Source organism: Tyto alba, unplaced genomic scaffold (genome assembly GCF_018691265.1).
Source record: "Tyto alba isolate M040663 unplaced genomic scaffold, T.alba_DEE_v4.0 Super-Scaffold_41, whole genome shotgun sequence".
Classification (NCBI taxonomy): Eukaryota; Metazoa; Chordata; class Aves; order Strigiformes; family Tytonidae; genus Tyto; species Tyto alba.
Window position 1 is genome coordinate 22,855,303 of NW_024881317.1, and position 27,281 is coordinate 22,882,583.

A 27,281-nucleotide genomic window follows, 5' to 3' on the forward strand; every position below is an offset into this window, starting at 1 on the left:
GCTGCCCAGCCTCGCCTCCTGATTGGTCGCCGCGCTCTCATTATGCTAATACCTTTGCGTCTCGGCGGGGCCGGCAGGCTGACGTCACCAGCCCGCTGGCGGCCGCGCGCGCGGGTGGGGAAGGGGAGGGGGGAGGGTTGGGGGGGGGGGGTGGGGGGGGTGGGGGGAGCGCCGGGAGCGGAGAGGCCCGAGCGGAGCCGAGCGGAGCCGAGCGGGGCCGAGCGGGGCGGGGCGGGGCGGGGCGGGGCGGCGGGCGCCTCCCGCAGCGGCGGCGGCGGCGGCGGCGGCGGAGCGGGGCCATGGCCGCGGCGGGCAGCGGCGTGGCGGCGGCGGCGGCGGCGGCGGCGGCGGCGGCGGCGGCGGCGGCGGAGGCGGGGGCGGCGTTCAGCACCGCGAACAGCGGCCGGGTGAACGGGCTGAGCCGCCCGCCCGGCGCCATCGCCATGAAGGATCACGACGCCATCAAGCTCTTCGTGGGGCAGATCCCGCGTAACCTGGAGGAGAGCGACCTCAAGCCGCTCTTCGAGGAGTTCGGCCGCATCTACGAGCTCACCGTCCTCAAGGATCGCTTCACCGGCATGCACAAAGGTACGGGGGGCCCCCCGCGACCGACGGCGGGGCGCGACGGGGCGCGGCGTCCCGGGGTGGGACACCCCGGGGTGGGGGGTGCGCCTCAGGTGGAACACCCTGAGGTGGGGCACCCTTGGGGTGAGGAGCCCCTGAGGTGGGGCACCCAAGGATGGGGCACCCCTGGGGTGAAGGCACCCCTGAGGTGAGGAATCCCTGAGGTGGGACAGCCTGACATGGAGCACCCTGAGGTAGGGGCACCCCTCAGGTGGGACACCCTGAGATGAGGCGCCCATAAGCTGGCAGCAGCCCTGAGGTGGGGCACCCTGGTATGGGGCACCCCTGAGGTGAGGAACCCTTGAGGTGGGACACCCTGAGGTGAGGCACCCAAGTATGGGAGACCCTTGAGGAGAGGTACCCCTGAGGTGGGACACCCAAGCATGGGGCACCCCTGAGGTGAGGAACCCCTGAGGTAAAGGCACCCCTGAGGTGAGGAACCCTTGAGGTGGGACACCCTGAGGTGAGGCACCCAAGTATGGGACGCCCCTGAGGTGAAGGCACCCCTGAGTTGGGACACCCTGACTTGCAAGCACCCTGAGGTAGGGTCACCCCTCAAGTGGGACGCCCTGAGAGGAGACACCCATGAGCTGGAAGTACCCCTGAGGTGGGCACCCTGCTATGGGGCACCAGTGAGGTGGGGGTACCTCTGAGATGGAGGTACCCCTGAGGTGGGGCACCCAGATATAGGGCACCTCTGGGTTGAGATAGCGCTGAGGTGGAGGTACTCTTGATCTGGAGGTACCCATAAGGTGGGGTACCCCATCCTCCACTGAGATGGAGATACCCCCTGAGGTGAAGGCAGCCCCAAGTTGGATCCACCCTTGAGGAGGAGCACCCTGAGGTGGAGGTACCCCTGAGGTGGGGCACCCTGGTATGGGGTACTCCTGCAGTGGGGGCACCCCGGTATGGGGCACCTCTGATGTGAAGGTACCCCCCAAGGTGGAAGCACCCTGGTATGGGTCATCCTGGTATGGTCACTCAGGTATGGAGCCCCGCTGAGGTGGGGGCACCCCAATATGCGGCATCCTGGTATGCAGCCCCCCTAAGATCGGGGTACCCCTGAGGCAGAGGCACCCATCTAAGGTGGAGGTACCCCTGGGATGGGCACCTGCCTGAGGTGGGGGCACCCACCTGGTACCTACCTGGGGTTGGGAGCTGCCGTCTGGCTTAGGGGCACCGCTGGGGTCAGAGCACCCCAGGCCTGGGAGCACCCCAATGGTGTTTAGGGCACCCGCCTGGTTTGGGGATGCCAGCCTGGCATCGGGGCACCCACATGAGTTTTGGGCACCCCTGGAATGGGGGGGCACCCACCTGGAATACAGGCACCCACCGCCGATGGGGGCACCCGCCTGCCCGTTTGCTGCCTGCGCCGTGCCTGGCCGGCACCCCGGCACAGGGTGCAGAGCACCCAGCACCCCGAGCAGTGGCGCGCCAAGGTCTCTGCAGAACCCCCCGCCTGTGAGTCGGGGGTCCGTGGTGCCGGAGCAGGGTCAGGACAGCCCGAGCGTCACCCGGACGGGATCTCACACTCCTCCGCACGCTGTTGTCGAGCCCCGGTGCCACAGGCAGCGCCCGCTTCGCCGGGACTTTCTGGGAAGCCAAAACTTGGCGCTCGCGGATGCCGCCGCGTCGGTGCCCTTCGGCCGTGGGGCACCCACCCGGACTCCATCGATCGCGGCACCGCGGCCTCCAAAATGCCTCCAGGCACCTCCGAAGCCGCTCGTGTGCCCCGAACAACGGGATTTGCACCTCACCAGGCCCCCCTCGGCTCTTCCTCCGGTGTGGGCTTCAACTGCTGCGGCCCAGACGTGTGATTTCATTGCGGACGCTCCTCTAATTTGAATGGCATCCTTCCTCCCGGCGAGCCTCTGGAGCGGGATCGCTCCCTCCCCAGCCCTCCGAACTTCTCCAGAACGCCTGGACACTGTCAACATCGTTGCCTGCAGGGGAAAAGGGGAAAAAAAAAAAAAAAACAACAAAAAAAAAAACGGGGAGGGAGGGGGAAGAAGAGCGAAGAGGAAGAAACCAACGTGATTATGGATGGTAAACACTGGAAATGGCACCGGGACTGACGTGAGCTGCTGCACTGACCTCCCCTTTCCACCCGCAGTGGGATAATATTTAACCGGGAGGGATCTATCCTTGCTCCCCGCGAGGGCAGATGTCCCCAACACCGCGATGTGGGTGAAGGACCCCATCCCTTGGCATCCCCCTGCCCTGCTGCCATGCTCCCTCTCCTCCCAGGCACGCTGATTGTACTTATTAAGAGTTATTAATACTTAATCAGCTGGCGGATTTAATTGTGCCAATATTAAAAATGCATCAATGTCAATTTTATTCATTAAATATTTACTTTGTTGAAGGGAAACTGTTTTGCTGCTGTTTTAATATCACTTGCAGACGCTTTTGGATGTGACCCCAGCAAATTGGGGGGGGGGGGAGCCCTCGGGGAGGGAGCGGCGTGGCGGCAGCACGGGGACCCGGGATGCTCCCCCCGGGAAGAGGAGAGACGGAGGGGAAAGGACCGGACCCCGTCCCTAGGGCTCGCTGTCGCCGCCAGCTCCGGGCGAGCGAGTGGCTTGGCAGCGTGAGTCAGCGTGGGAAAACCTCGCCCCAGGCGGATTCCCGAAGCGCCGCGACATCGGAGGAGCCGGAGCGCCTTCGCCACGCGAGTCTCATCCCAAAGAGGACGCCCGGGGCCGGGAGAAGCATGGCACCAAGCCGGGACGCTTGGCCTCGATGCCCGGAGATCCGCTTCCCAAAAGGGCTTCGGCTTTCCCCTGGGGCTGCTGCCTGTGCGCTGCCAGATTCGCTGCCTGCTCCCGCCTTGCTCCTTCCTTCACCTCGCTGCTCCATCTCTTTTGTATCCAGGTCTCCCACCTTGTTTCAGGGCTGAACTCCGGCCCCGCTGGCGGTGGCGCCCACCGGGGTGCTGGGTGCCAGGGGTGCTGCGACACCCCAGCGCCGTGTTAGCCGCGTCGCCGGCCCTTCGCGTGCCCAGCGGAGCCGGGCCGGACACTGACCCCGTCTCCCCATCTCCGCAGGCTGTGCCTTCCTCACCTACTGCGCCCGCGACTCGGCCCTGAAGGCGCAGAGTGCCCTGCACGAGCAGAAGACGCTGCCGGGGGTAAGTGACGCCGGTTCCGGGGGGGGGGGAGGGGGGGGGCGGGGGGAGGTCGGGGTGAGCTGGGGTGGGGGGACGGTGACACCCCCCCGGGGCGTGGGCGCAGGAGCCGCTTCCAGCGGCCGCAAACCGAGGCATTGATTTTCCTGCCGCCCGCATGCTGTTGCGCTTTCTGTGGGCTCCGACCTCCCGAGCTTAACAAAGTGAAAATAAATATTTAATTATTCGCCTAAATAAAAATCAATAGGGCCGCTGGTTGGCTGAGGAAAGCGCCGGGGCCCGTAAATATCAATCCCTGCCTCGGGTGCGCGGTGGAGAGGGGACGAGGTTCGCGGGGACGCGGCGTCCTGAGCCGTGCTCTCACCAGTGGCGCTCTGCGTCAGTAGGCTTAAGAGTGAACAGCCCACTTCGGCAGCCGACAGGAAGTGCGGGGCCAGGCGCTGCCTGCGTCGCGCGGGCTTGCTCGCCTCCCCCCTCTCGTCGCACGCTCCCGTGCGTGTACGCACGCGTGTGCGAGGCGCCTGGCTGCTCACTTCTCACCGCCCCGGTGGGCACCCCCCCGGGGGCGAGCAGAGGGCCGCGCGTGGGTGTGCGTGGGCGCGCGTGGGCAGGTGTCTGCGCGCGCCCCTCTTGTGCGTGTGTGCACGCAGCCGGGCGTGGGTGCGCAAGCCCCACAGCCGCAGCTGGGCGGGCGTCGGTGCATGCACACCCCTGGGCTTGTGCGCACCCCGCCGTGCTTTTGCGCACCCCCTAGAGCCGTCTGCACCCCCTGTGGCTGAGCTCACACCCCCTATAGCCGTGCACACCCCCTGTGCCTGTGCTTGCACCCCCTATAGCTGTGCACACCCCTGTAGCTGTGCTCACACCCCCCCCGTGCCTGTGCTCACACCCCCTGTAGCTGTGCACACCCCTATAGCCGTACTCACACCCCCTATAGCCGTGCTTACATCCCCTATAGGCGTGCTTACACCCCTTATAGCCATACACACCCCCTATAGCCGTGCACACCCCCGTGCCTGTGCTCACACCCCCTATAGCCGTGCTCATACCCCCTATAGCCGTGCACACCCCTATAGCCATACTCACACCCCCTATAGCCGTGCTTACATCCCCTATAGGCGTGCTTACACCCCTTATAGCCATACACACCCCCTATAGCCGTGCACACCCCTATAGCCGTGCTCACACCCCTATAGCCGTGCACACCCCTATAGCCGTGCTCACACCCCTATAGCCGTGCTCACACCCCCTATAGCCGTGCACACCCCTATAGCCGTGCTCACACCCCTATAGCCGTGCTCACACCCCCTATAGCCGTGCACACCCCTGTAGCCGTGCACACCCCTATAGCCGTGCTCACACCCCCTATAGCCGTGCACACCCCCGTGCCTGTGCTCACACCCCCTATAGCCGTGCTCACACCCCCTATAGCCGTGCACACCCCTATAGCCGTGCACACCCCTATAGCCGTGCTCACACCCCCTATAGCCGTGCACACCCCCTGTGCCTGTGCTTGCACCCCCTATAGCTGTGCACACCCCTGTAGCTGTGCTCACACCCCCCCGTGCCTGTGCTCACACCCCCTATAGCCGTGCTCATACCCCCTATAGCCGTGCACACCCCTATAGCCGTGCTCACACCCCTATAGCCGTGCTCACACCCCCTATAGCCGTGCACACCCCTATAGCCGTGCTCACACCCCTATAGCCGTGCTCACACCCCCTATAGCCGTGCACACCCCTATAGCCGTGCACACCCCTATAGCCGTGCTCACACCCCTATAGCCGTGCTCACACCCCCTATAGCCGTGCTCACACCCCTATAGCCGTGCACACCCCTATAGCCGTGCACACCCCTATAGCCGTGCCTGTGCTCCCACCCCCGCGCCCCCGGGTCCCCACAGTCGCGGCCAGGCCCCTCCCCCCGGCGCGGCGAGGGGGCGTGTCCAGGCGGCGGAGGGGGCGTGTCTCCCCAAGGCCCCACCCCTCGGCTCGGCTCGACCCGGCTCGGCCCGGCTCGGCTCGGCGGGGCTGCGGCCGCCCCTCCCCCCGCCCCGCCTCCCGCGCGCCCGCTGCGCGAGCCGAGCCGAATCGGGCCGGACCGAGCCGAGCCGCCTCGGGTGGAGCCGGGTCGGGCCGGCCCGAGCCGAGCCGAGCCGAGCCGAGCCGAGCCGGGCCGGGCCGGGCCGGGCCATGCAGCTGCCGCAGGTGCCGGCTCCCGGGCCGCGGCCGCCCGTGCTGTGGGTGCCCGCCGGGTCCAAGATCCTCTGCATCGAGGTAGGGCCCCGCCTTTGTCTGCCGCCAGCCCGGCCCGGCCCGGCCCGGCTCAGCCCGGCCCGGCCCGGCCCGGGGGGCTCTGCGTGCGCAGGGTGAGGTGCTTCGGGGTGGGGGGTGCTTGCACCCCAGGAACGGGGGTTCTGCACCCGGGGCGGGGATTTGCACGCTGTGATGGGGAGGGGGGTGTATCTGCTCCTGGGTGTTGGTGAGCAGGGTGTATTTACAGGCGGGGGTGCGGTGGGTGCCTGCCTGGGTTGGTGAGCGGGGTGTACCTGCTCCCGCGGGTGGTGGTGGGGGGGTGGTGAGGAGGGTGTATTTGCACGCAGGGATTTGGGGTGGGGGGTGGGGGTGGGGGGGGTGGTGAGTGCCTGCGTTGGTGAGGAGGGTGCATCTGCACCGCGGATGGGCTGTTGGAGCGTGGGTGTTGGTGAGGAGGGTGTATCTGCACCCAGGGAGGGGGTGCGTGTGTTGGCAGGGGCGGTTGGGGGGGTGGTGAGGGTGTGTTTGCACGCAGGGATGGGGGCTGCGAGTGTGCGTGCGTTGATGAGGAGGGTGGCCGCATCCAGGGATGGGGAGGGTGCTGGCAAGGGGATGTTGGTAAAGAGGGTGTATCTGCACGCAGGGATGCTGTGTGTGAGCGTGGGTGTTGGTGAGGAGTGTGTATCTACACCCAGGAAGGGTGTGTGTTGGTGAGCAGGGTGTATGTGCCGGCAGGGACGGAGCGTGTGCATGCCTGTGTTGGTGAAGAGGGAACATCTGCACCCAGGGATGGGTTTGGGTGTTTGTGTGTTGGCCGGAGGGTGTGTTTTTCCACCCTGGGTTAGGTGTGCGTGGTGGTGATGGTGTGTGTGTGGTTGCAATGGGCTGTGCTGGGGGGAGGCTGTTGCACTCACAGATGGTGCAGGGTGTGTGTGTGTGTGTGTGTGTGTGTGCTCTGGCAGGGGGTACGGTTTTGCCCCTGGGGTGTGCACAAGTGGGTGTTGGCAGGGAGCGGTTGCACCCAGTGATGATGGGTGTGCAAGCGTGTCCGTGGCTCTGTGTGCGTGTGTGTAAGCAGGTGCTAAGAGTGTCAGCACCCAGCGGTTGTGCTCATGGTGATGGGGTGTGGGTGGACGTGGGCCTGGGGGGGTGGCAGTGGCGGGTGCGTGAGCGCCTGCACGTGTGCGTGCGCGCAGGCTGGGTGTGAGCAGGGAGCAGAGAGTGTGTGTGTGTGTGTGTGTGTGTGCGTGCGTATGGGTGTTGTGTGGGCTCCTGCACTGGGGGTGCCCGATGGGGGAGCTGGCCTGGATGGGGTGTGGGTGCTGCCGGGGGCGGGGGGGGGGGGGTAAGCTGTGCCCGTCGTGGTGCCCAGCACTGGGTGTCTGTCTGTCCACAGAGAGCTGCGGGGGGGTCCCACTGTGGGTCCTGCTGCCACAGCGGGGAAACTGAGGCAAGGGGGGGTTGTGTCCCCGCCTGGCGTGGACGGTGGTGCCGGCTGTGCGCCCTGGGGGGGGGGGGGGGCGGCTGTGTGCCCGTGGGCGGTGCGGGAGCTGCGGGGAGGGCGCTGTGGGTGTTTGTGTGGGTGTGCGGCTGCGGGTGGGTGGGTGCTCACGAGGCTTGGGGCGTGTGGGTGTACAGGGGGCTGGGTTGGGGCGGGGGTGTGGCCGCACGTGGGTGTGCGGCCGTGCTAGGAGGGCTGTACGGTTGTGCGTGGGGCTGTGTGGGTGCGAGTGTGCGGCTGTGCGGGGGGGGGGGTGTGTTGCTGAGGCAGGCATGCAGCTGTGGGTGGGTGGGTGTGCATGGAGGATGCTGTGTGTGGGGCTGTGCTCAGAGGCGCGCGGGAGCGCGGCTGTAGGGGATGCCTGGTTGTGCGTGGGGGTGTGCTAGGATGGTTGTGCGGTGGTGTGACTGTCCCCAAGCTGGCTGTGTCCCCTCGCTGCGAGTTCACCCCCAGGGTGTTCTCGTGACGGGTGGCTGCCTACACCCTCAGCGCCTGTCTCCCTGCTCCGGGTGTTGGCTGCCTGGGGGCCCCTGGGGTGACGTGGGCACCCAGCTCCCATGGGCGCCAGCGGCTCCAGCGTCACCCGGCGCCTCCATCTCAGCTCATTCGGATGCGTGGTGGCCTGCCAGATCGTCCGGCTGTTGGGCGCGAGGAGGAGGGTGACGCCGAGGAAGGAGAGAGGGCCAGAAGTGACCCTGTCCCACGGGGCATGTCACCATGGGCTGACTCCCCCCTGGCTGTCGGGAGGCTCTAAATTTGGGTGGGTGACAGTGCCCCAGGGGTCAGGCGGTGCTTTGGCAACCGGTGGTGATCCTCGGGCTGTAGCACACTGGCGGTTTGGCCATTGGGTGCCGTAGCTGGGGGCTCTGTGGGGCACCCACGGGTGGTGGGACTGGTGGGTGCTGGGACACCCCAGACAGAGTCTCCAGTTACCCCGGGTGCGTCGGCGTGTCCTTGGGGTGTGTGAGGATGGGGGGAGACGGGTGGGAGTTGGGGGGGTGGATGATGGGTGGGTGCTGTGTGGGTGGAGGGATGGGTGGTAGGGAGGTGGGGGGGTGGATGGGCAGGTGTAAGGGTGCTACGGGGATGGGTGGGGGCTGGAGGGTGGATGGATGGGTGTTGGGGATATGGATGGGTGCTCTGGGGCTGGATGGGTGTTAATGGGGACGGGCATTGGGGCAGAGGTGGGTGAATGGATGGGTGGATGGGTGACTGTGTGTGTCCTGGGATGGGTGAATGGACAGATGGGTGTTGGGGGGTGGGCGGACAGGTGCCCAAGCCACCCACCAGCGCCGTGGGAGCCGGTGCAGGGGGGCACCGAGCGCCCCGGGGTGGGCACGGGGCGATGCCAGGGGCGCCAAAACCCCCTTTTTGGGGGTGTCCACAGGCCGGGGCGGTTTCTCGCCGGCGCGGTGCGGCAGCCCTGGGGTAGGTTAGCCGGTCCCTGAGGGCTGACATTTATAAACATCAGCCGCTCCCGGAGAATCAATACAGTTTAATAACCGGCGAGCGGAGACGGGAGACACATCAAAATGACACTCTGCGGCTCCGTAAATGTTATTCTAAATCATACTCGCTGGGTTTATTACATTAAGCATACAGCAGCGGGCACGGGAAATTTATTCCATCAAAGGCCATTGGACTGGTAAATGGGACTGGTGGGTCGGTGGAGGGGGGGTAGCCCCCTCCCACCCCCCCCCCCCCTCAAAATGGGGTTCCCTCCTCCTGGACATGGCAGGGATGAGGGGAGATGTTGGTCCCACGGGTCTCTGTGTTGTCACAGGGTTTGGGATGAGCCGGATCCCGCCCCGGTGCTGGGCTCGGGGACACACACACACACACACACACACACACACACACACATTTGGGGGGACTGGTGACATGATGGGTGATGCGAGGGCAGCTGGGTGGCCCCGTGTCCCTCAGTGCCACCCCACAGCTCCTGAGGACCCGGTCCCCTCCCTGGAGCATCCCCGGCTCTCCGCTGACATTTCTCCCCGCGTTTCCCTGGAGACGAGGCGGTTGCTGTGGAAACCTCCCTCCTCTTCTTCCTTAACCATCCTCTTCCTCACCCTGGGGGCGGGAGAGGTTGGGGGGGGGGCAGGCTGGGGGAGCTGGTGCTGCCCCCACTCAGCCCCTAAATTTGGTGACAACCCCCCCACCCCCCACACACACACACTTCCCGGGGTGCACGGGGGGAACCCCGGGTTGGGGGGTACGGTACCCGCGCGTGTGCGCAGCTGTCCCTGTGCGTGCTCGAGCCGCGTACGTGTGCGCGCACACCTGCCCCGTCATGCGTGACATCCCACCGTTGCCGTGACGACCCTCATCGAGCACATGGCTCGGGCTCTGCAGCATCGCGGGGGAAGCACGCTTGTTGCCGTGGAAACGGCCGTAATTGTAGCGTTTTTCTGCTAAAAGAGGTGGGGGGGGGGGGGGGGGGAGAAAGGAGGGGGAGAGAGGAGGAGAAATGGCTCCTTGGGGCAGCGGGCCAGCGACGTGCGCGCCGTCCCGCTGCACACGCGTGTCATGCTCGCGGGTACACGCGGCGGCGACGCACGGGAGGAGGCCGAAATTGGGTGAGGATCGGGGAAAGGAGAGAGCGGTGGCGGTGCTGCCGGAGGGGCCGGGGCCGGCCCGGGCGCTGCTGCCGCCTCTGCAGTCCTTTGCAGTCGAGGAAAGCGGGCAGGCGGCCAAGGCTGGCACCGGCGGCCCGGCGGGCGCCTGCGGCACCGGGTACCCGTCCCCGGGGCCCTGGCATCGCTCTCCGCCCGCCGCCTCCCCAGCTCCGGCTCCCTCCTTGCAGGTCCCGCCCCGGCCCCCCTGCGCCAGGCTGGGGCCAAATCCTGCTGTTCCCTATGGAAAGGGCTTGGGGGGGGGGGGGGGGCAGGGGGGTGGGCGCGTCACGGCTTCTGACTGCCCGCTCCCGCTTCTTTCTTGCAGATGAACCGCCCCATCCAGGTGAAGCCGGCCGACAGCGAGGGCCGAGGAGGTAGGTGCACCCTTCCCCGGCTGCCCCCCTGCGGGCAGCGGGGCCACCCGGGGCGGGGGGCACGGTGGCATCGCGGGGGGCTGCCGCGGGGAGGTGGGTTCGCAGAGAGGAACCCGCCAAGGGAGCCGCCTTCGCCGGCGGCAATCCGAACCCGAGCGTGGAGCGAACGCGATCTCGGCTCTCCCTGCCCGCCCAGCTCGGGGGGGGGCTGGCGGGGGGTGGGGGGGGGCTCATCCTGACGTCATGCTGAGAACATCCTGATGTCATCCCGCCGAGAGCGTCCTGACAGTAGCCAGCCAGCCGCTCTCTGACAGCCCCTTCGTCTAACAAACAAACAAACAAACAAACCAACCACCTGCCCGGAGCTGCCTGTGGGGATCCCGGCAGAGTCGGGGTGTAGGAGTCGGTTGCACATGGCCTGAGCCCCTCTTGAACAGACACTTTGGCCCCCCCCCACACCCCTCAAATTCTCCACAGGCTTTTACAGCTGCAGCATTTCCAGCCCGAGCTGATCATTTGGGCAAAACTGCAGGAATCGGATCCAAACCCTGCAACGTTCCCGGTGCGGCGAGCAAGCGCCGGGCCCGTCGGCGCGCTCGGGCACGCGGGGCGCTGGCGGGGTGGCTGTGTCCCCCCCACCCCACCCCCCAGCTCGAACCACGTTACTAAATGTGCCGCAAGCTGGTCCCGGCACGTCCCGGAGGAACCCGGCAAATCAATTACCCACTTACCGAGCGTAATTGGTGAAGGATTAAAAATCGATGGGCGAGCTCGGGCGCCCGGCTCCGGCCCCCTCGCCCGGGAGGCGATGCTGGGCCGCCGAGCCCGCTCCCTCCGGTCGCATTCGCCAGGAGATGGTTTATGTTTAACTAGACAACACACGAGCCCTATTCCCTTAACTAATTTTCTTGGTACCTTAACGGACAGAGCATTAATCGTCTCCTGCCATTATTTATTTATTTCCCCGGCAACGCTCTTGACAGGGCACCTTATTTTCTTTGTCAAATGCCATTAGCGCGCGGCAGGAGCGCACGGCCGCGCAAGACAGATGCTGGTAATAATAATGAAATTCTCATTATTTACTCTCCCTTCTCTCGTGTTTGGGTTATTTATGTCCCCTGGGCACGGCCGGAGGCTGCGGGTTATTCGGCGAGTCAATCACACGCAGGCAATCGCCGCTGTTTTGCGGGCTCTCTTTGTTTCCCAGCCGCATCCCGCCTCGGTGCCAGGGGAGCCGGCTCCCTCCAGCCCCGGGCAAAGCCCCAGCTCCAGCCCCCGAAGCGGGAGCCGGCTCTTCCCGGCTTCACCCCGCAGCAAGTTCCCCGCAGGAGAGGTTTTTTTCCCCACCCCGAGCGTTTTGTGGGATGGAGGTGATAAACCCTGCGTCTTCGCTGCCAGATTGGCGTCGCTCCCCCCCCGGGTGTTACCCGGCTCCTTCCCCTCCGTGCGCCGGTTGCAAATCGGGGGTGAGGGGACGGGACGGGGAGTGACATCCCGCTCTCCGACCGGCTTGGGGTTGTTTTTAGAAGACAGGAAGCTCTTTGTGGGCATGCTGGGGAAGCAGCAGAGCGAGGACGACGTCCGGCGCCTCTTCGAGCCCTTCGGCCAGATCGAGGAGTGCACCATCCTGCGAGGGCCCGACGGAGCCAGCAAAGGTGGGCTTTGGGGAGCTGGGGGAGCGCTCGGGGAGGCGGGGGGGGGGGGGGGGGGGGGGGAGCTGCTGGCCGGGCAGCACCAACCTCTCCCACGTCCCCTTTCCACCCTTAGGTTGTGCCTTTGTGAAATACGGCAGCCACGCCGAGGCGCAGGCTGCCATCAACAGCCTGCACGGCAGCCAAACCATGCCGGTAAGTGCCAGGCTCTCGCCCTGCCCTGTTCGACCCCCCGCGCTGCCTGCGTAATCCAATCACCAGCTAATTTGATCCTCCGTTTAATTGGATCAAAATCCTACAGACCGGCAATTTGTTGGCCGGATCACCCCAAGGTTCATCCCTGCCCGGGCGCTGAGCCCCGGGGGTGTGCGCGCAGGGCTAATTCCCTCCGCGCCGGAGGAAGAGGGGCTGTTTAATTAACGCCGAAGGTCAAAATGGTGAACGAGGAGGGGAAAAAGGCAACGGAGGTCAGGGAGCCGCCGCCGGGGAGCGAAACCGGCTATAATTAAACCTCGCATCGATCGCTGGTTGCTGCTGCCAAGCCGGGCGGCGTCCCCGGGGCCGAGGATGCTGCGGCCGCTGCGAGCCAGCCGGTCCCTCCCCAGAGCGGGGAGATATTTGGGGGGGCGTTGCCGGGGTCCCGCCGTCAGCCCCATCCTCCCACCTCCCCCCCCCCCCCCCCGCCTCAGGGCGCCTCGTCCAGCCTGGTGGTGAAGTTTGCGGACACGGACAAGGAGAGGACCCTGCGGCGGATGCATCAGATGGCGGGGCAGCTGGGCATCTTCAATCCCATGACCATCCAGTTCGGCGCCTACGGGGCCTATACGCAAGCGGTAGGGGCTGGCGCCGGCCGGGTTTTTGGGGGGGGAGCCCCGTGGGTTTAGGGGGGGGGCTGGGGCTGGTTTGGCCTGTGTGGGATTCTACCGCACCAGTGTGGATGACCCTCGGGGTTTGTGTGTCCGTTTAGGGGTACAGCAGAGGGCTTCACCCCACCTCGGGTGAGGGTGGCATGGCTGTGGGACGCAGCGGTCCCATATATCGCCTTTTGGGGTTTTTGTTTTTTGTTTTTTTTTTTTTTTTGCCTCGCCTAAACCGCGTCTGGCAGCCGGTGGCATTTACCCCTCCGTGCCCCCGTGCGTGCGTGGCGTGGGTGCAAAGGTGCGGGGGGGGAGATGCTGACTGAGCCTCCCCTGCTCCCCCCCCGCCCCCCTTCTCTCTGCCTCTCGCGCGCTTTCCCCTTTTCCCCCCCTTTTTCTTTCCTTAAGATCATGCAGCAGCAGGCGGCCCTGATGGCGGCTGCGCAGGGGACCTGCCTCAACCCCATGGCTGCCATCGCTGCCGCCCAGATGCAGCAAATGGCCGCCTTCAACGTCAGCGGGCTGGTGGCCGCCCCCCTCACCCCCTCTTCAGGTACAAACCCCCCCACCCCACCCCCTTTTTCCTTTACCAAGCCCCCGGGCAGGCGTGGGGTGGGGGCTGCCCGGCGCTGAGCCCTCCCTCCCGCAGGTACGAGCACCCCCCCTGGCATCAGCACGGCGCCCGTGCCCAGCCTCGCCACGCCGATCGGGGTGAACGGCTTCAGCCCGCTGCCGCCGCAGACCAACGGGCAGCCCGCCTCGGAGACCATCTACACCAACGGCATCCACCCCTACCCAGGTAACACACACACACACACCCCCCCACACACCCCCCCACACACACCCCCCCGGGGGTGCTCCCAACCCCAGCAACGCGCTGGATGAACCAGCCGCCCGCTGAGCCCCACCAGCATCCCCCCCACCCCCCCGCCGTGGCATTTGCCTCCGGAGCGGCAGGGAGCAGCTCAGCCACGACCCCTCTCCCTCCACCCCGGGTTTCTCTTGCTCATTCTCTCTTCCTTCTCCCTTCTTTTCTCTTCCCAGCTCAAAGCCCCACGGTGGCAGATCCCCTCCAGCAAGCCTACGCAGGCATGCAGCACTATGCAGGTCTCAAACTTTGCTTTGCGCTTCCCTTTCTCCCCTCTTTGCTCCTCACCTTTATTTTGGGGGGGGGGGGGGGGGGGGGGGCTTAACGTCACCTTGGGGTTCCAACCACAGGATGGGGGGCAGTGGTGCTTGGGCAGGGATTAAAGCGGTGAGCGCGGGGCGCCGTACCCTGGCGGCAGCTCCGGGGCGCCGGTGGGGGTGACGCGGGTGCAGAGCGCCGGCCCCTCGTCCCCAGCGACACGGCTGCGCTCCCGCCACGGCCCCCCCGTGCCAATTTTGGTTGGAGGGAAGTGAGTTTTGATGCCCACGGGGCTGAGGGAACCCCGCTGGGGGGAGAGCTGGCGGCTGGACCTAGGAGAGGGGGGCGAGGTTTGGGCGGTGGTGGCGCGCCGGCTCGCTGCGGGATCCCGCCGACACGCCAGCCTCCTGGTGGGGATGGCCACGGAGGCACCGAGACATCCAAAATCCGCGGGTGCTGCTGGCGTGGCTGAATCTGCTGGCCAAGGAGGTGGGGCTGCAGGGAGAAGGGACTCGGAGCCCCCTGCAGAAGTGTGGCGAGCCTGGCAGCTGTTCAGTTAGGACGGCTAACAGCAATTTTCAGATTTTCGGCAGAAAATCCAGTTTCGGACCCCTAATTGTTGGGTTTCTTCCAACTCAGAGCGCCGCCTTTCCAAAACCTCGGGGCCGTATTGCTGCTGCCACCCAACGTCCCTCCTGGCAGAGCCGTTCCCGCATCCCGGGAGGGCTGGGATGGGCAGAGCTGGCAGCCCTGGGGCAGGAGAGGCTCCTCTGGCTGTGTGGCTGCAGTGGGGGGGGGCGGGGGGGAGCGGGGGACACATCCCCCCAGCCCTTGGCGGGGCTGGGGCGGACGCCGGGGTCTCAGCTCTGCCTTTCTCTCTTCCAGCAGCGTACCCCACCGCCTACGCGCCCATCAGCCAAGCCTTCCCCCAGCAAGCGCCCATCATCCCGCAGCAGCAGCGAGAAGGTGAGGGGGTTTTTTTGGTTGTTTTTTTTTTTTTTTGTTTGTTTGGTTGGGTTTTTTTGGGAGGGGTTTTGCTCCGCCCCCCATCACCACCCCTCCCCGGGGTGCCCCCCGCCTCGTGGCTGACGTACGCTTGTCCTTTGTGTGTCACCCAGGTCCCGAAGGCTGTAACCTGTTTATTTATCACCTGCCCCAGGAGTTCGGGGATGCGGAGCTCACGCAGATGTTCTTGCCTTTCGGCAATGTCATCTCCGCCAAAGTCTTTGTGGACCGCGCCACCAACCAGAGTAAATGCTTTGGTAAGTCCTGGGGTGCAGCTCTCCCCGACGTCCCCACCTCAGGGGTCCGGCTTGGGCAGCACCCACGGGTGACCAAAGCCTCACAGGTGACCAAAGCCTCACGGCTGCCTGTCCCGAGGCCGCCGGGCAGTTTTTTTGTCCCGTACTGTGCCGGGACAGCAGGACACGACCCAGCTGCTGTCCCCCGTGTCCTGCGCCCGCCTGCTCGCCGCTGCCCTGCAGACCTGTCACCACACCGTCCCCGTAGCCTGTGTCACCCTGGTGTCCCCACAGCCCCTGTCGCCCCACCTCCGGAGGCCCCGGCACCTCGGTGCCTTTGCAAAAGCCCCGTCACCCCCACGTCCCCTGAGCGCATCGCTCCGGTGCCCCGCACGCACCCCCATCCCCTCGGCGTCCCTGCAGCCCCCGTCGCTCTGTCACCCCGCTGTCCCCACGGATCCCATCGCCTTAATGGCCCCACAGACCCTGCCGGTGTCCCCGTGGACCCTTCCGGGGTCTCTGTGGACCCTCTGACGACCCCCCCCTGCGTCCCGCGGACCCCGGTGTCCCCCGCGATGCCACCAGCCCATCGCCCCGCGCCCCGGGGCGGCACCGTCCCCCCCGTCCCCCCCACCGTCCCCCCTCTCCCAGCCCCAGCCACCTGGGGGGGCCCAGCGGGGTCTCCACGTCTCGGTTAGAGCGGAGCGGCAGCCGGCGGCCTGTGCCGTGACCCAAACTCCTCCCTCGCCCCCCTCCCTCGCCCCCAGGTTTCGTCAGTTTTGACAATCCGACGAGCGCTCAGGCAGCCATTCAGGCCATGAACGGCTTCCAGATCGGCATGAAGAGGCTAAAAGTCCAGCTAAAGCGGCCGAAAGACGCCAACAGACCCTACTGACCCCTGCTCACCCTGGCCCTGCGGCGAGGTACGGGGTTGGGGGGGGGCCTGGCCCCGCCGCCCCCCCTGCAGCACCCCGGGGGGCGCAGCCAGCGGGGCTCGGCTCACCCAAAGCGTCGCTTTTTTCCCCCAAAAGCGGCCCGGGGTGTGGGCGGGGGGGGGCGCGGCTGCAGGTGTCTTTCAAACAGGGATTTGGGTCCCTCTCGCCGTCCGTCCGTCCGTCTGTCCGTCCTCCCCTCCAGCCCCCGGCCCGCGGGCTCACGGCCCCTTCGGTGTTTTGCAGGTCGGGCGTCCCGCGGTGTCTGACGACTTTCCCCTTCCCCAAGTGCAGTATCCAAACCCGTAACTCTTTCTTTGCAACACATCCCGGAGGAGGAAGAGGAGGAGGAAGAGGAGGAAGCGATGGAGAAAACGGCGAAGAAGAGAGCCATTCTGGTCGTAGCTTTTCTATTCTTTTTTTGAATTTTTTTTTTTTTTTTTTTTTTTTTTTTTTTTTTTTTTCCTCAAACCAATCTTGTTTGTTACTTAACGGGAACGAGAGCGTGAGGAAGACAAGGAAGGAGGAGAGCGATGCGACGCTGGGGCTGCGGTTCGCCGCCGGCCGCTCGCTGGGACTCACCAAATCCCTCGCCGGGAGAAAGGGCGACGGCCCCGGGCAGCCGGGATACGATCTACCTTTGGTTTTGTTTTTTATTTTTTTTTTTGTTTGTTTGTTTTTTTAGTTTATTTTTTTTTTTTAAAGCACTCATTTGCTGCTACCGATTTCCCAGGAGAAACGAGGAAAAGAGGCTCCAAATGGATTCTTAAACCAAAGCTGGTGGGACGGGACCAGCCTCGGGCGCTTCACCTGGAGGATGCTTGTTTGGAAAAAAGAAAAAGGGCAAGATTTTCTTTTTCCCCATGTCGGGAAAAAAAAAAAAAAAAAAAAAGGATCAAAGGATGTTGGACTTATAGAAGATATATATAAATAAGTATATATATATATATATCCCATGGAGCAGGGCGGCGGGACACACGCTTCCCCCTGCTTGTCACTGGCACAGGGACATAAGATTACTTGTTTCAGAGTCATATCATTCCTTAGAGTTTAGGGACCAAAGGACTATTGCTTTTTTTAAATATATCTATAAATAAATTAATTTAAAAAAAAACAAAACACACAAAAAAACAAAAAATGGGAAAGAAGAAGAAGAAAAAAAAAAAAAAAACAACCAACCAACCAACCAACCAGAAATTAAGAAGGTTGAGAAAAACCTCGGGCGTTAAGAGCTGCGAGTGTTTCCTAGAGGGCTCAGTGTCGGGGGGGCCGAGTCGGGGGGCTCAAGGGCTTGGTTTTGGGGGGCCAATTGGTGGCTGGGGCTGGGGGGATGCGGGGGGGGCTGGGGGGGGGCGCTGTGGTGGCTCCCCCAGCCCCGTGGCCCAGGCGGGAGCCGGCGGTGGGGGGGTCAGGCTGGTCGAAAAAGCCCCTCGGTTGCCTCCGGGAGAGGGTGAAGCGATGCGGTTCTTTGCGTTTTCGGGTGGCTTTTGGGGATCTTGGGGGCGGGGGGGGGGGGGGTGGGGGTGGTTTTTTTTCAGCCAAAACAGAAAATTTAAAAAAAATATAAAAAAAATAAAAAAAAATAAAAACAAACAAAACAAAACAACAGCAACACACAAACAAGAAAAATGTGAGGTTTCGGCAGAAACGAAGCGAAGCGAAATAAACTTATTTTGTCAAAATCGTCACCTTGGTTGGTTCTTTGGAGCAATCGCTGCCGCGTCCCGCTGCCCCCGCTCCCCCCCCGCCCCCCCGGGGAGCCCTTTTTGGCCAGGGCTGAAGCCTCCGCCGGGAGCTCGGTGAAGCTGGGAGAGGGGCGCCGGGCCTCTCTTTTCGTTTGCTTTTTTTGTTTTAGGAATTGCCATTTCCCAGAGCAATTCGCCCCGCTGCGGTTTTGCCGCCCCGTCCCAGCGCCGGGTGGCGTGTCCCTCCCGCCGTCCCCTGACGGTGGGAACGGGGCTCGGTTTGTCGTTGGCTCAAGGGGAAGGTGGAGGCCGGATATTTTTTTACGTGGATTCCTCACTTCCTTCACCGCTCCCGGCTGCGAACAACACGCGAAGGGTTGGTTTGAAGGTTTTTATTATTTTAAATCCCTCGGAGCTTCGATCCCTCGGCGCGGGGTCCCCGCGTGGCTTCGGGCCGATGCCGTCTAAGGGCTGATATTTTACTGCCGTGGCCTCGTGCTGCCGTGACCGACCGCGAGGGCTCCGGGACCGTGGGGGGAGCCCCGGGTACCTCCGCCAGCCCCCCCGCCACCCCCCGGCGGTGACCCCTGGAAGCTTTCGGGGCTTCTCCGATGGGTTTTTCCTTGGGGTTGGGGCGTAGCAGGATGCAGCAGCCCCGATGCTGTATCCCCCCCCTGTAATTACTGGGACCAGCTCGAGCTGCAGCGAAGCGCCGGCCCTGGGAAATCTTTTTCCTTCGGCTCTGCCCTCCCGGCCCCTCGATGGGGTCCCACCCCCGGGGCACAGCCCCCCCCCCCCCCCCCCGCGGCGTGGGCCCTGCTCCTTCGCAGGATCCCTTGGCCACCGTGTGCCAGCGGTGGGATTCCCTCCCCGCAGCCCCATCCCTTTCCCAAAGCCCCATCAATTCCCTGCCACCCTTCCCCTCTGCTCCCATCCCTTCCCCACCGCCCCATCCGCTCCCCGCTCCCCCTGGCTGTTTAAATACTTTAACCACACTGACACAGATATTCCTTTTCTCTTTTTTTTTTTCTTTTCCGGTGTTTTTTGGGTTTGTTTCGTCTTTTTGTTCGGTTGGTTGGTTGTTTTTTTTTTTTGTTTGTTTTTTTGTTTTTGTTTTTGCTTCGGTTTCTCATCGTCGATAAAAACGCCGTCGCTGCCAACGCCAGGAGGGGCGGCCACCGGCCCCGCCAGCCCCCGCAGCTCCTTCTTCCACGCTGCCACGGGGTGGGGGACACTGGGGGGACGGGACGGGGAGGGGACAAGGGACAGCTAAACCCGCCTGGTGCCCACTGGATGCTTGACGCCTATGTACAGGGTGGGGCCGCCGGCGTGGGCCCCCCGTCTCTGCCCCACCCGGGAGCCTCCAAACCCACTCGTCCTTCACCCTGGGGGCTTCGCTCGGCGCCCGGGGGTGGGGTGGGGGGGGGGGGGGGGCCCGGGGGAGGGGTCCCCGCTGCCGCTCAGTTTGTGTACACCTGAGTCCCGATCACACGCATTATCTCCTTCTGGATTTTGGGGTCCTGAGTATTGATATTGGCGTCTCCCACTTGGCCGTCTTCGTACCTGGAAGGGGAGAAGAGAGACGGGGTGAGGTGGGGAAGGGGGGGGGGGGTCCCGGGGGTGTCCCAGGGGTGCTGGCAGGGCGGGACCGGCCCGGGACTCACACAAAGAAGAAGCGGGTGCAGACGTGATCCGAGACGGGGCAGACCCAGATGTTGCCGTGTTTCTGCAGGTCCTTGGAGGTGATGACTGCCGGGGGAAGGGGCTGTCGGCTGAGGGACGGGGGGGTCCCCGCTGGGCACAGCCCACGGGCGCGTTGGGGACCCTCCCTCCCTCCTCCACCCCCCCCCCCCCCCCCGGTCAGGCAGGGACGTGGGTGCTGCCTGTCCCCTGCTGTCCTGTGTGTGTGTGTGTGTGTGTGTATGTGTGTGTCCCCCCCCCCCCCGCCGTTTCCCTGTGGCGTCCCCCCACCTTCGCAAAGCGCGATGCAGTTCAGGTTGCGGCTCTGAAGGAAGCGGGACTGGATGGAGCGGGTCTGCGGGGAGAGCAGCCGGCGTTACCCACCCCCGGCCCCAGCACCCAGGGGTGCCCTGTCCCCGTCCTCCCACGGTGTCCCCGCTCCCGTCACCTGAGGGATGGTGTTCATCCGGTTGTACCTCTGCACCAGCTCATCCTTCGAAGGCATCCGGTGCTGCCCTTTCCCCATCCCTGCGGAGAAGCGAGGCGGTGGCCGTCACTCCCGGGGCGGGGAGCAGCCCCGGGGCGACGCGGGGACACATGCCACAGACAGGGACAGCTACGGTGGGTGCTCCCACCCGGCTGCCAAACCCGGGGACCCCCCCCCCCCCAAAAAGCGGGCTCAGCAGCTTTTGGAGCCTAGAAAACGTGGGGGTTTTTAATCCTGCGGCGCCTTGGGAAGCCGCGGTCTGGCTGGGAAGAGGCTGGTGCTGGTGGGAAGGACGCGGGACGCTGCCCGCTCCTCCTCCTCCTCCTCCTCCTCCTCCTCCTCCGGTTCTGAACATCCCGGGCCCATGCAGGGAGCGGGGGTGGGAGCGCAGGCAGGACTGGGCAGCACAGGCAGCCTCTTACCTGAGTATCCAAAGGAAATACTGGAGATGGGGCTCAGATAGATGCCCTTGCCATAGGCTGCTCCATGCAGCTTGCAGGAAAACACCAGGGTGAGCGCGGCGGGGTCACCCCGACACCTCGGGCGCGGTGGCAGCACGTCTCCAGCTGCCTGTCCCCCCTCCCTGCCTGCCTGCCTGCCTGCCTGCCCCCCCCTGCCCACCCCGGGGAGGGCCGTGGGGCGCGGGGGAGCTTTACCTGCAGTTTGGTGTAGGAAGCGTTGACCAGCCCGTTGCGGAGGATGGAGTGCCAGTTCTCAATGTGAGAGCCGCTGGGAGAAAAAACAAAAAACAAAACAAAACAAAACAACCCTGTGTCAGCCCCACGGCAGCTGATTCCCGGGGCGGGGGGGAGTTCCCACCATCCCTCCCCCCCCCCCCCCCCCCCCGAAACTCCCCCCTCAGCAGCTCACTGGAAAGCGAAGGTGCTGCCGTAGAGTTTCTTGGCAGTGCGGAACCGGGCTTCCTTGGCGGGGGGGCTGCTGAGCAGGAGGAACTGGTGGGAGGTGTGCATGAACTTCAGCTGCTACCCGGGGAAAGGGAAGAGCAAAGGCAGCGCCGGCGGGGAGAGAGGACAGACAGACAGACAGACAGACAGACAGACAGACAGACAGACAGACAGAGATCATGCCCGGCAGCCGGAGCCCACGTCCAGCCCAGCCCTGCTTTGGTCACCCCCAGCTTGCCGGGAGGGCGGGTGACATCCCCCCCATCTCTTGTCCCACGTCAAATACCCTCCACCCTACAACCCCATATCCTGCCCGCCACCTCCCACAGGCTGCACCCCCCACCCCAAAGGCTGCACCCCACATCCCAGCCCCCTAGATCACCCGCCCCATATCCTTCCATCCCTCGTCCCTCACCCCATGCCCCACATCCTGCATCCCACCCCCTCCACCCCGCACGCCTCGCGTCGCGGATCCTGCGGCCCACCTTCCACGCCCGACGTCCCCCATCCCACATCCCGCATCCCAATCCCATACCCCACGTCCTGCATCCCATCTCCTCCATCCCACCTCCCGCATCCCACGCCCCACAACCCCCGTGTCCTGCGTCCCAGAGCCTCCATCCCACATCCCACGTTCCGTACCCTCCATCCCGCGTGCCGCACCCGCGCCCCGCCAGGCCCCTTACCCTGCTGAGGGGCAGCTTGACGATGTGGGATCTGTTGCTGGAAATGATCCTTGGGAAGGGGAGGAGGAAGAGGAGGAAGAGAAGGATCAGACAGGGTGGTCTCACGCCCCCCTGGGAGCAAGGCCAAGGCAGGATCCCTGCCAGAACCCACCCTGAGGCCGGTGGATAGTTGCGACCCCCCCAGAAGAAAGGGGCTGAGGGGGCCACGCTGGGGATGCCTGCCTGCCCCCCACTCCAGCCCCTGTCCTGGGTGACATGGGGCAGCAGGACGGGGCCGCAGCACCCTCGGCCTTACCACTGCAGGAGGGGATGGGCCAGGGGGTCCAGCTTGTCCATCTGCTTCTTGATCTCCAGGTAGGACCCCTGGCAGAGGAGAGAGGGGGTGCAGGTGGGTCCCCCCGCACCCACCCAACTGCGGGCGGCTGGAGATCGGCCCAAAAATGCCACCCCCCCCCCCCCCCAGGTGAAGGATCCTGCACGGGGCGGGTCTCACATGGGTGGTGTGGGGCCACGGCGGCGGTGTACCTGGGTCATCTCCCGGATGGACATCACGCTGTCCAGGGCCTTCTGCAGCCGTTCGTAGTTCTTCTTCTACAGGTGGGGCAGGGGAGAGGTGGCCACCAGAGGGGTCCTTGGGGGTCCCCCGGCCCCGTCGCCCCCCCGGCCCGGAGGAGCGCTGCTCCCCCGGCGCTTACCTTTGGGTTGAAGGCAAGTGTTTTGGGGTCGTTGGGGTCCACCACGGAAGGGTAAGGCTCGAAGATGATGCTCTTGCGCGGGGACTCCAGGGCCGCACGGCACATGGCCACCAGCAGGTCCACCACCTTGGGGACAGGGCGTGGGGTGAAGGGACCAGCACCCCGAGGCGACGGCGCGGCCACCCGCCGCGCGTACCCGTACCTCGGCGCCCGTGGCCACCTCCTCCGCCGCGCCCGACATGACGCCCAGGGTGTAGAAGGAGAAGACGCAGAGCTCGCGGGTGCACACCGCCGGCTGCGGAGGGGACAGGAGCCGTGGGGTGGGGTCGGGGAGGGTGACACCGGGGGGGACAGCCCGCACCCCGCCCGGCCCCCGGCCCCTCACCTTGAGCATGGAGCCGTTCTGGAAGACGTGCTGCTCGTCGCACACCACGCAGTACTCGTTGAGCGTCGGGATGCGCTGCTCCGCGTACTTCATGATCTGAGGGGGAGGATGGTGGGAGTCAGACACCCCCTCCCCCCCCCCTCTCCCCACCCCGGGGTGGCCACGGTGCTCGGGAGGAGGCTCCGGGCAGGGGGGTGGGGATGAGTGGGCCTGTGGGGCAGCGGGACGGGGCTGGGACGGAGGCAGGACACTCACCTGGACGAGGAAGCCGTACTCCAGCGTCGGGACATTCTTGCAGTGGCCGCCGACCTGCGACGGAGCCGGAGCGGAGCCAGCTGCGTTACCCCCTTTCCCCCACGCACCCCCGCTTCTGCACGGCACCCGCAGCCACCCCCCCCACACACACCTGACACCCCCCTGGCACAGCGGGACCCCCCGACATGCCAACACCCTCCCCGGGTGGGACGTGGCACCAAGAGGGGAGCAAAACGCTGCCGGATCCCCACGGCTGGCGTCCCGGCTCGCCCCTGAGCACCCAAGGGTGCTGGGGAGAAGGCGCCAGGCAGAAACCCTGCGGGGGGCATCCCCCAACCCAAGGAGGGGGGGGTGGGGTGGGTGTGTGTCCCACCCACCCCACAACAAGTGGTCCAACCCCGGAACAGCGCCAGGAATCCGGGAAGGGCAAGGAGAGGAAAGCAAACCCCGAGGCGGGGAGGCACCCACCAGGATGTTGAAGGGGGCGACACCTGCCTGGGTGCTGGTGGGGGGGTAGCCAAAAACCTCCACCTTGGGGTTCTTCACCGTGCAGGAGACGGAGCGGTTCATCAGGCGGTTGACGCGAGGCTCGGGGATGCCCAGTTTGCCCTTGAGCACCGAATCTTGGATGACGGGGAAGCTGGGAGACCTGCAGGCACAGAATCGCCCTGAGCTCCCCGGTTCGTCACCGTCCCTTCCTCCTCCGTCACCCGGTTCACCCTTCGGCCGTTTTTTGGGAGCACCCTCCACCTCCTCCAGCGCTGGTAGGGAGAAGCAGCGTCCGCGGGGGGCGAGTGGGGAAACTGAGGCACGGTGCCAGGCGAGGGCAAAGAGTTTTGGTGCCTTGGGCACACCGTCGGCGTCTTACTTGGGGATGGGGGAGAAGATGCTGAGGCCAGCACGGAACTTCTTGATGGTGCCGCTCGTCTTGAACCAACTGTGCCGCTTCTCCTGCTGGGTCTTCAGGAAATCGTTGCTGAGATGTTTCCATTGCTGGGAAGTGAACATGCCCAGGATCCTGGCAGAGAGGTGGGACGGGTGTCCGAGCGGGGCATCAGCACCCACGGGTGCTTCGGTGCCCACTGAGCCCGGTGCTTGGGTGGCCCAAGCCACCCAGCTCCTCTTCCCCACCGAAAGCCGGCGGTGAGCCCCTCATGGGGCTTTGTGGCAGATAAAAGGTGTTGGCGTGGGGACATGTGGCACCTGGCTGGGTTTAGGGCAAAACGGTGACGCCTTGGGCCACCCCACCCACCACCCTTGGGTGCCCGCTGTGGTTCGGCTCTTACTTCTTCAGCTGCAGACCCAGCCCGAAGCCCTCCTTGTTGGACGGCTGGAAAACCTCGATGGACGGTTCTGCGGGGAGAAAGAGGAGGAGAAGCCACGGGTGCCACCGCCGTGCCCATCCCGAGGGCCCGTGGGGACACCGCGTCCTGCCCGTCCCCACTCACCGGGGCCATCGAGGTACTGGGAGAGGGAGAAGCGCAGGCGGAGGACGATGGGCTCCGCCCGCAGCACCTTCCACGCCGTTGCCACCTCCTCCTGCCGAGGGAGAGCCGCCGTTTGGCACAGCCGCGGGGCCCCTGAGCCGGGGAGGGAAATTTGGGGACCCCCCCACCCCTCCCCGGGTGCACATCCCCACCCTCCCCGTGCCAGCGCCGCTGGGGGCACCGTGGGGACTCACATCGAGGAAGCTGATGTTCACGTGGAGGTCAATATCCACGTCATCGATGGTCCCGTACTCCCTGTGAAGACATGTGGGGATGGGGGGGGACGGGGGGGGGACACACACACACGAGGTGAGGCCGGCACGGTGGCGGAACTGCTGCCCGGTGCCCACCGCACTGAGGAGGGCAGGCTCGAGGGGACGGTGAGGGGCACGTGGGGGTCCCTGTGTATCAAGTGCGTGCACCCCAGAGACCGGGATGGCACGGCCGGGTGCTCGGGGCATGGCAGGGTTTTGGGGACGGCACAGCTGGGTGCCCCAGGGGTGCCACGGCCGGGTACCCTGGCAGTGGCACAGCTGGGTGCCCCAGGGGTGCCACGGCCGGGTGCGGGGGCTGGCGCACCCACCTGACGGCCACGGCATTCTCGCTGTAGATCTCCTTCACGGCTTCGATGTCGGCGTCCAGCTGCGGGTGACGGTACAGGTCGGCGGCACAGGTCCCCTGCGGCACAGCACCCCGAGGCACCCTCAGAGCCAGAGCCCCCCCGGCAGCCCCACGCTCGGGGTTGGGCTCAGGTTGGGGGGCCCCAATCCCTCCCCCCCCCCCCCGCCATGGCACCCATGCGACCCAGCACCCGTGGGCACCCAGCACCCGTGGGCACCCAGCACCCGCGGCGCTTACCTGGACGCCATAGAGGAACTCCTCGGATTCATTGTCCCCGTCGGAGTCATCGTCCGTCCAGTACTGGCCCTTGAGGTCCTGGGGGGCAGAGGGTTGGGGGGGGGGGGGCAGCAGATTAGGGGGGGCAGAAAGTTGGGGGGGGCACTGGGGATGAGGGGGAGAGGAGGTGGCGGGAGAGGGTCAGGGGTAGCAGGTTATTGGGGGCGTGGATTGAGGAGAGTGGGTTGGGGGGAGCAGGTTAGGGGGGAGCGAATGATGGGGGAGCAGGCTGGGGGGGAGCGGGTTGTGGGGAGCAGGTTTTGGGGGCAGCATGTTGGAGGGCAGCGGTTTGGGGGTGCAGGTTGTGGGGAGTGGGTCGGGGGAATGATTTGAGGGGAGCAGTTTGGGGAGGAGCGGGATTGAGGAAGCAGGATGGGGGGGGCAGCAGGTTGGGGGAGTGGGATGGGGGCAGCGGGATGGGGGGGAACAGTTTGGGGGGCAGGGGGCTGGGGGGAAGCGGGTGGGTGGGAGCGGGACGGGGGGGGGGACAGTAGGATGGGAGGAGCAATTTGAGGGGCAGAAGGATGGGAGCGGTTTGGGGGGGGCAGCAGGATGGGGGGGCAGAAGGATGGAGGAGCTGGTTGGGGTGGGGGGGGGAGCAGATTAGGGGGGAGCAGGTTGGGGACAGCAAGATGGGGGGGGAGCGGGGAGGGGCAGCAGGATGGGGACCGGGGGGGGGGGGGGGTCCGTGCGCGGAGCCGCCGGTGTGGGCCCGGCCGGTGGCGAGGGGGGGTCCTCCCCTATCAGCCGCGTCCCCCTCCCACGCCGCAGGACACGGGGGGGGACACCACGGGGACATTCGGGGACGCTGGGGCCCGGCGCCGCCCCCCCCCCCCCCCCCCCCCTTCCTCGCAGGCCCCGTCCCCCGGGCCCCCCATCCCCGAGGCCTGCTCTCCCTGCCGAGCCGTGTCGGGGTCTGTCCCCGTCCCCGTCCCCGTCCCCCCCCCACCACCACGTCCCCCCCCGGTCGGTGGGACCCCCCCCCCCCCCCTCACCATCTCAGCGGCGGCCGGCCGGGCCTGCCACCGCCTCCATGCTGCCGGGCGGGCGGGCGGCCATCGGGCCTTGACGTCAGGCCCCAACCGCGGGCCCGGGCGCCACCGCCGTCACCCGGCAACGCGGCCGCTGACGTCACCCGTGGGGACCCCCCCCCCACCCCGTCACCCCTGACACCCCCAGTACCCCCCGGCAGGGCGCCGCGGCCCGCCATGGCAGCGATCCACGGGGATGCTGAGGGTCCCCGCTACAGGGTCCCCGGTGGCTCCAATTTGGGGTCCCCGCAGTCCCCAGCACAAGGTCCCCCATGTTGGGTCCCCCCCAGTGTCCTCACAGCCCAGTACAGGGGCCCCAGTACGGTGTCCCCGTGGCCCTGGCACAGGGCGGCCACCTTGGGTCCCCACACGGTGTCCCCGCAGCCCAGGGCAGGGTCCCCAGTGTCCCCAGCACAGCAGAGCCCCCGTGGCCCCAGCACGGGGGGGGGGACACACACCCTGGGTCCCCACACGGCCCGCACGGTGTCCCCGCAGCCCGGCACGCGGCCTGCATGGCAGCTCCCTGCGCCAGCGCCGTGTCCCCCGTGTCCCCACGGTCCCGGCGCGGAGCAGCCGTGACGGGTGCCCCGCGCCCCGGGCCCACGGCCCCGTGTTGGGTCCCCACATCGCTGGCACGCGCTCCCAGCAGGGTGCCCCCCCCGTGTCCCCAGAACAGCGTCGCCCACACGCCCGCTGCAGAGAGTCCATCTTTGCTCCCCAAAACCCCCAGGGGTGTGAGTTTAAGGCTCAGGACCCTCCAACACCCCCAAGAACGCCCAGC

General features: G+C 65.9%; 2 protein-coding genes across 15 annotated transcripts; one reads left to right on the plus strand and one right to left on the minus strand.

Annotated features, from left to right (window-relative positions):
* The first annotated feature begins 293 nt into the window (after positions 1-293).
* On the plus strand, positions 294-17,989 carry CELF6 (CUGBP Elav-like family member 6). Of its 8 annotated transcripts, none has more exons than XM_042804020.1 (13): positions 294-588; positions 3,672-3,754; positions 10,451-10,499; positions 12,026-12,154; positions 12,267-12,346; positions 12,841-12,984; positions 13,417-13,561; positions 13,658-13,807; positions 14,053-14,115; positions 15,020-15,100; positions 15,253-15,396; positions 16,143-16,298; positions 16,554-17,989. In XM_042804020.1, the coding sequence occupies exons 1-12, from the start codon at positions 300-302 to the stop codon at positions 16,268-16,270; spliced, it is 1,485 nt and encodes a 494-aa protein (XP_042659954.1). In that variant the 5' UTR covers positions 294-299; the 3' UTR covers positions 16,271-16,298; positions 16,554-17,989. The 8 variants fall into 8 exon arrangements, with proteins under 8 accessions (XP_042659954.1, XP_042659957.1, XP_042659958.1 ...); XM_042804023.1 differs by having other exon boundaries at positions 15,023-15,100; XM_042804024.1 differs by having other exon boundaries at positions 13,426-13,561.
* A 1,051-nt stretch (positions 17,990-19,040) lies between these two features.
* Positions 19,041-26,601, minus strand: PARP6 (poly(ADP-ribose) polymerase family member 6). Of its 7 annotated transcripts, none has more exons than XM_042804352.1 (22): positions 26,465-26,601; positions 25,431-25,508; positions 25,156-25,250; positions 24,767-24,827; positions 24,534-24,624; positions 24,372-24,438; positions 23,954-24,103; positions 23,581-23,734; positions 23,086-23,139; positions 22,831-22,926; positions 22,648-22,740; positions 22,446-22,571; positions 22,276-22,341; positions 22,046-22,113; positions 21,751-21,799; positions 21,030-21,139; positions 20,816-20,888; positions 20,582-20,651; positions 20,121-20,200; positions 19,964-20,027; positions 19,657-19,741; positions 19,041-19,555 (listed from the first exon to the last, which is right to left on the minus strand). In XM_042804352.1, the coding sequence occupies exons 1-22, from the start codon at positions 26,465-26,467 to the stop codon at positions 19,453-19,455; spliced, it is 1,836 nt and encodes a 611-aa protein (XP_042660286.1). In that variant the 5' UTR covers positions 26,468-26,601; the 3' UTR covers positions 19,041-19,452. The 7 variants fall into 7 exon arrangements, 5 of the variants coding, with proteins under 5 accessions (XP_042660286.1, XP_042660285.1, XP_042660283.1 ...); XM_042804351.1 differs by having other exon boundaries at positions 21,030-21,142; XM_042804349.1 differs by having other exon boundaries at positions 23,554-23,734.
* Positions 26,602-27,281: the final 680 nt, after the last annotated feature.

What these genes read in the sequence shown, in the direction of transcription:
- CELF6 (XM_042804020.1), top strand. Translation starts at nt 300, where the DNA reads ATGGCCGCGGCGGGCAGCGGCGTGGCGGCGGCGGCGGCGGCGGCGGCG. An exon ending in CTTCACCGGCATGCACAAAG is followed by an intron (nt 589 to 3,671) that starts GTACGGGGGGCC and finishes CCATCTCCGCAG; the next exon opens with GCTGTGCCTTCCTCACCTAC. An exon ending in CAACCAGAGTAAATGCTTTG is followed by an intron (nt 15,397 to 16,142) that starts GTAAGTCCTGGG and finishes CCTCGCCCCCAG; the next exon opens with GTTTCGTCAGTTTTGACAAT.
- PARP6 (XM_042804348.1), bottom strand. An exon ending in TCGCCCCCTTCAACATCCTG is followed by an intron (nt 23,140 to 23,553) that starts GTGGGTGCCTCC and finishes GCTCCGTCGCAG; the next exon opens with GTCGGCGGCCACTGCAAGAA. An exon ending in CTTCCTACACCAAACTGCAG is followed by an intron (nt 20,652 to 20,815) that starts GTAAAGCTCCCC and finishes TTTTCCTGCAAG; the next exon opens with CTGCATGGAGCAGCCTATGG.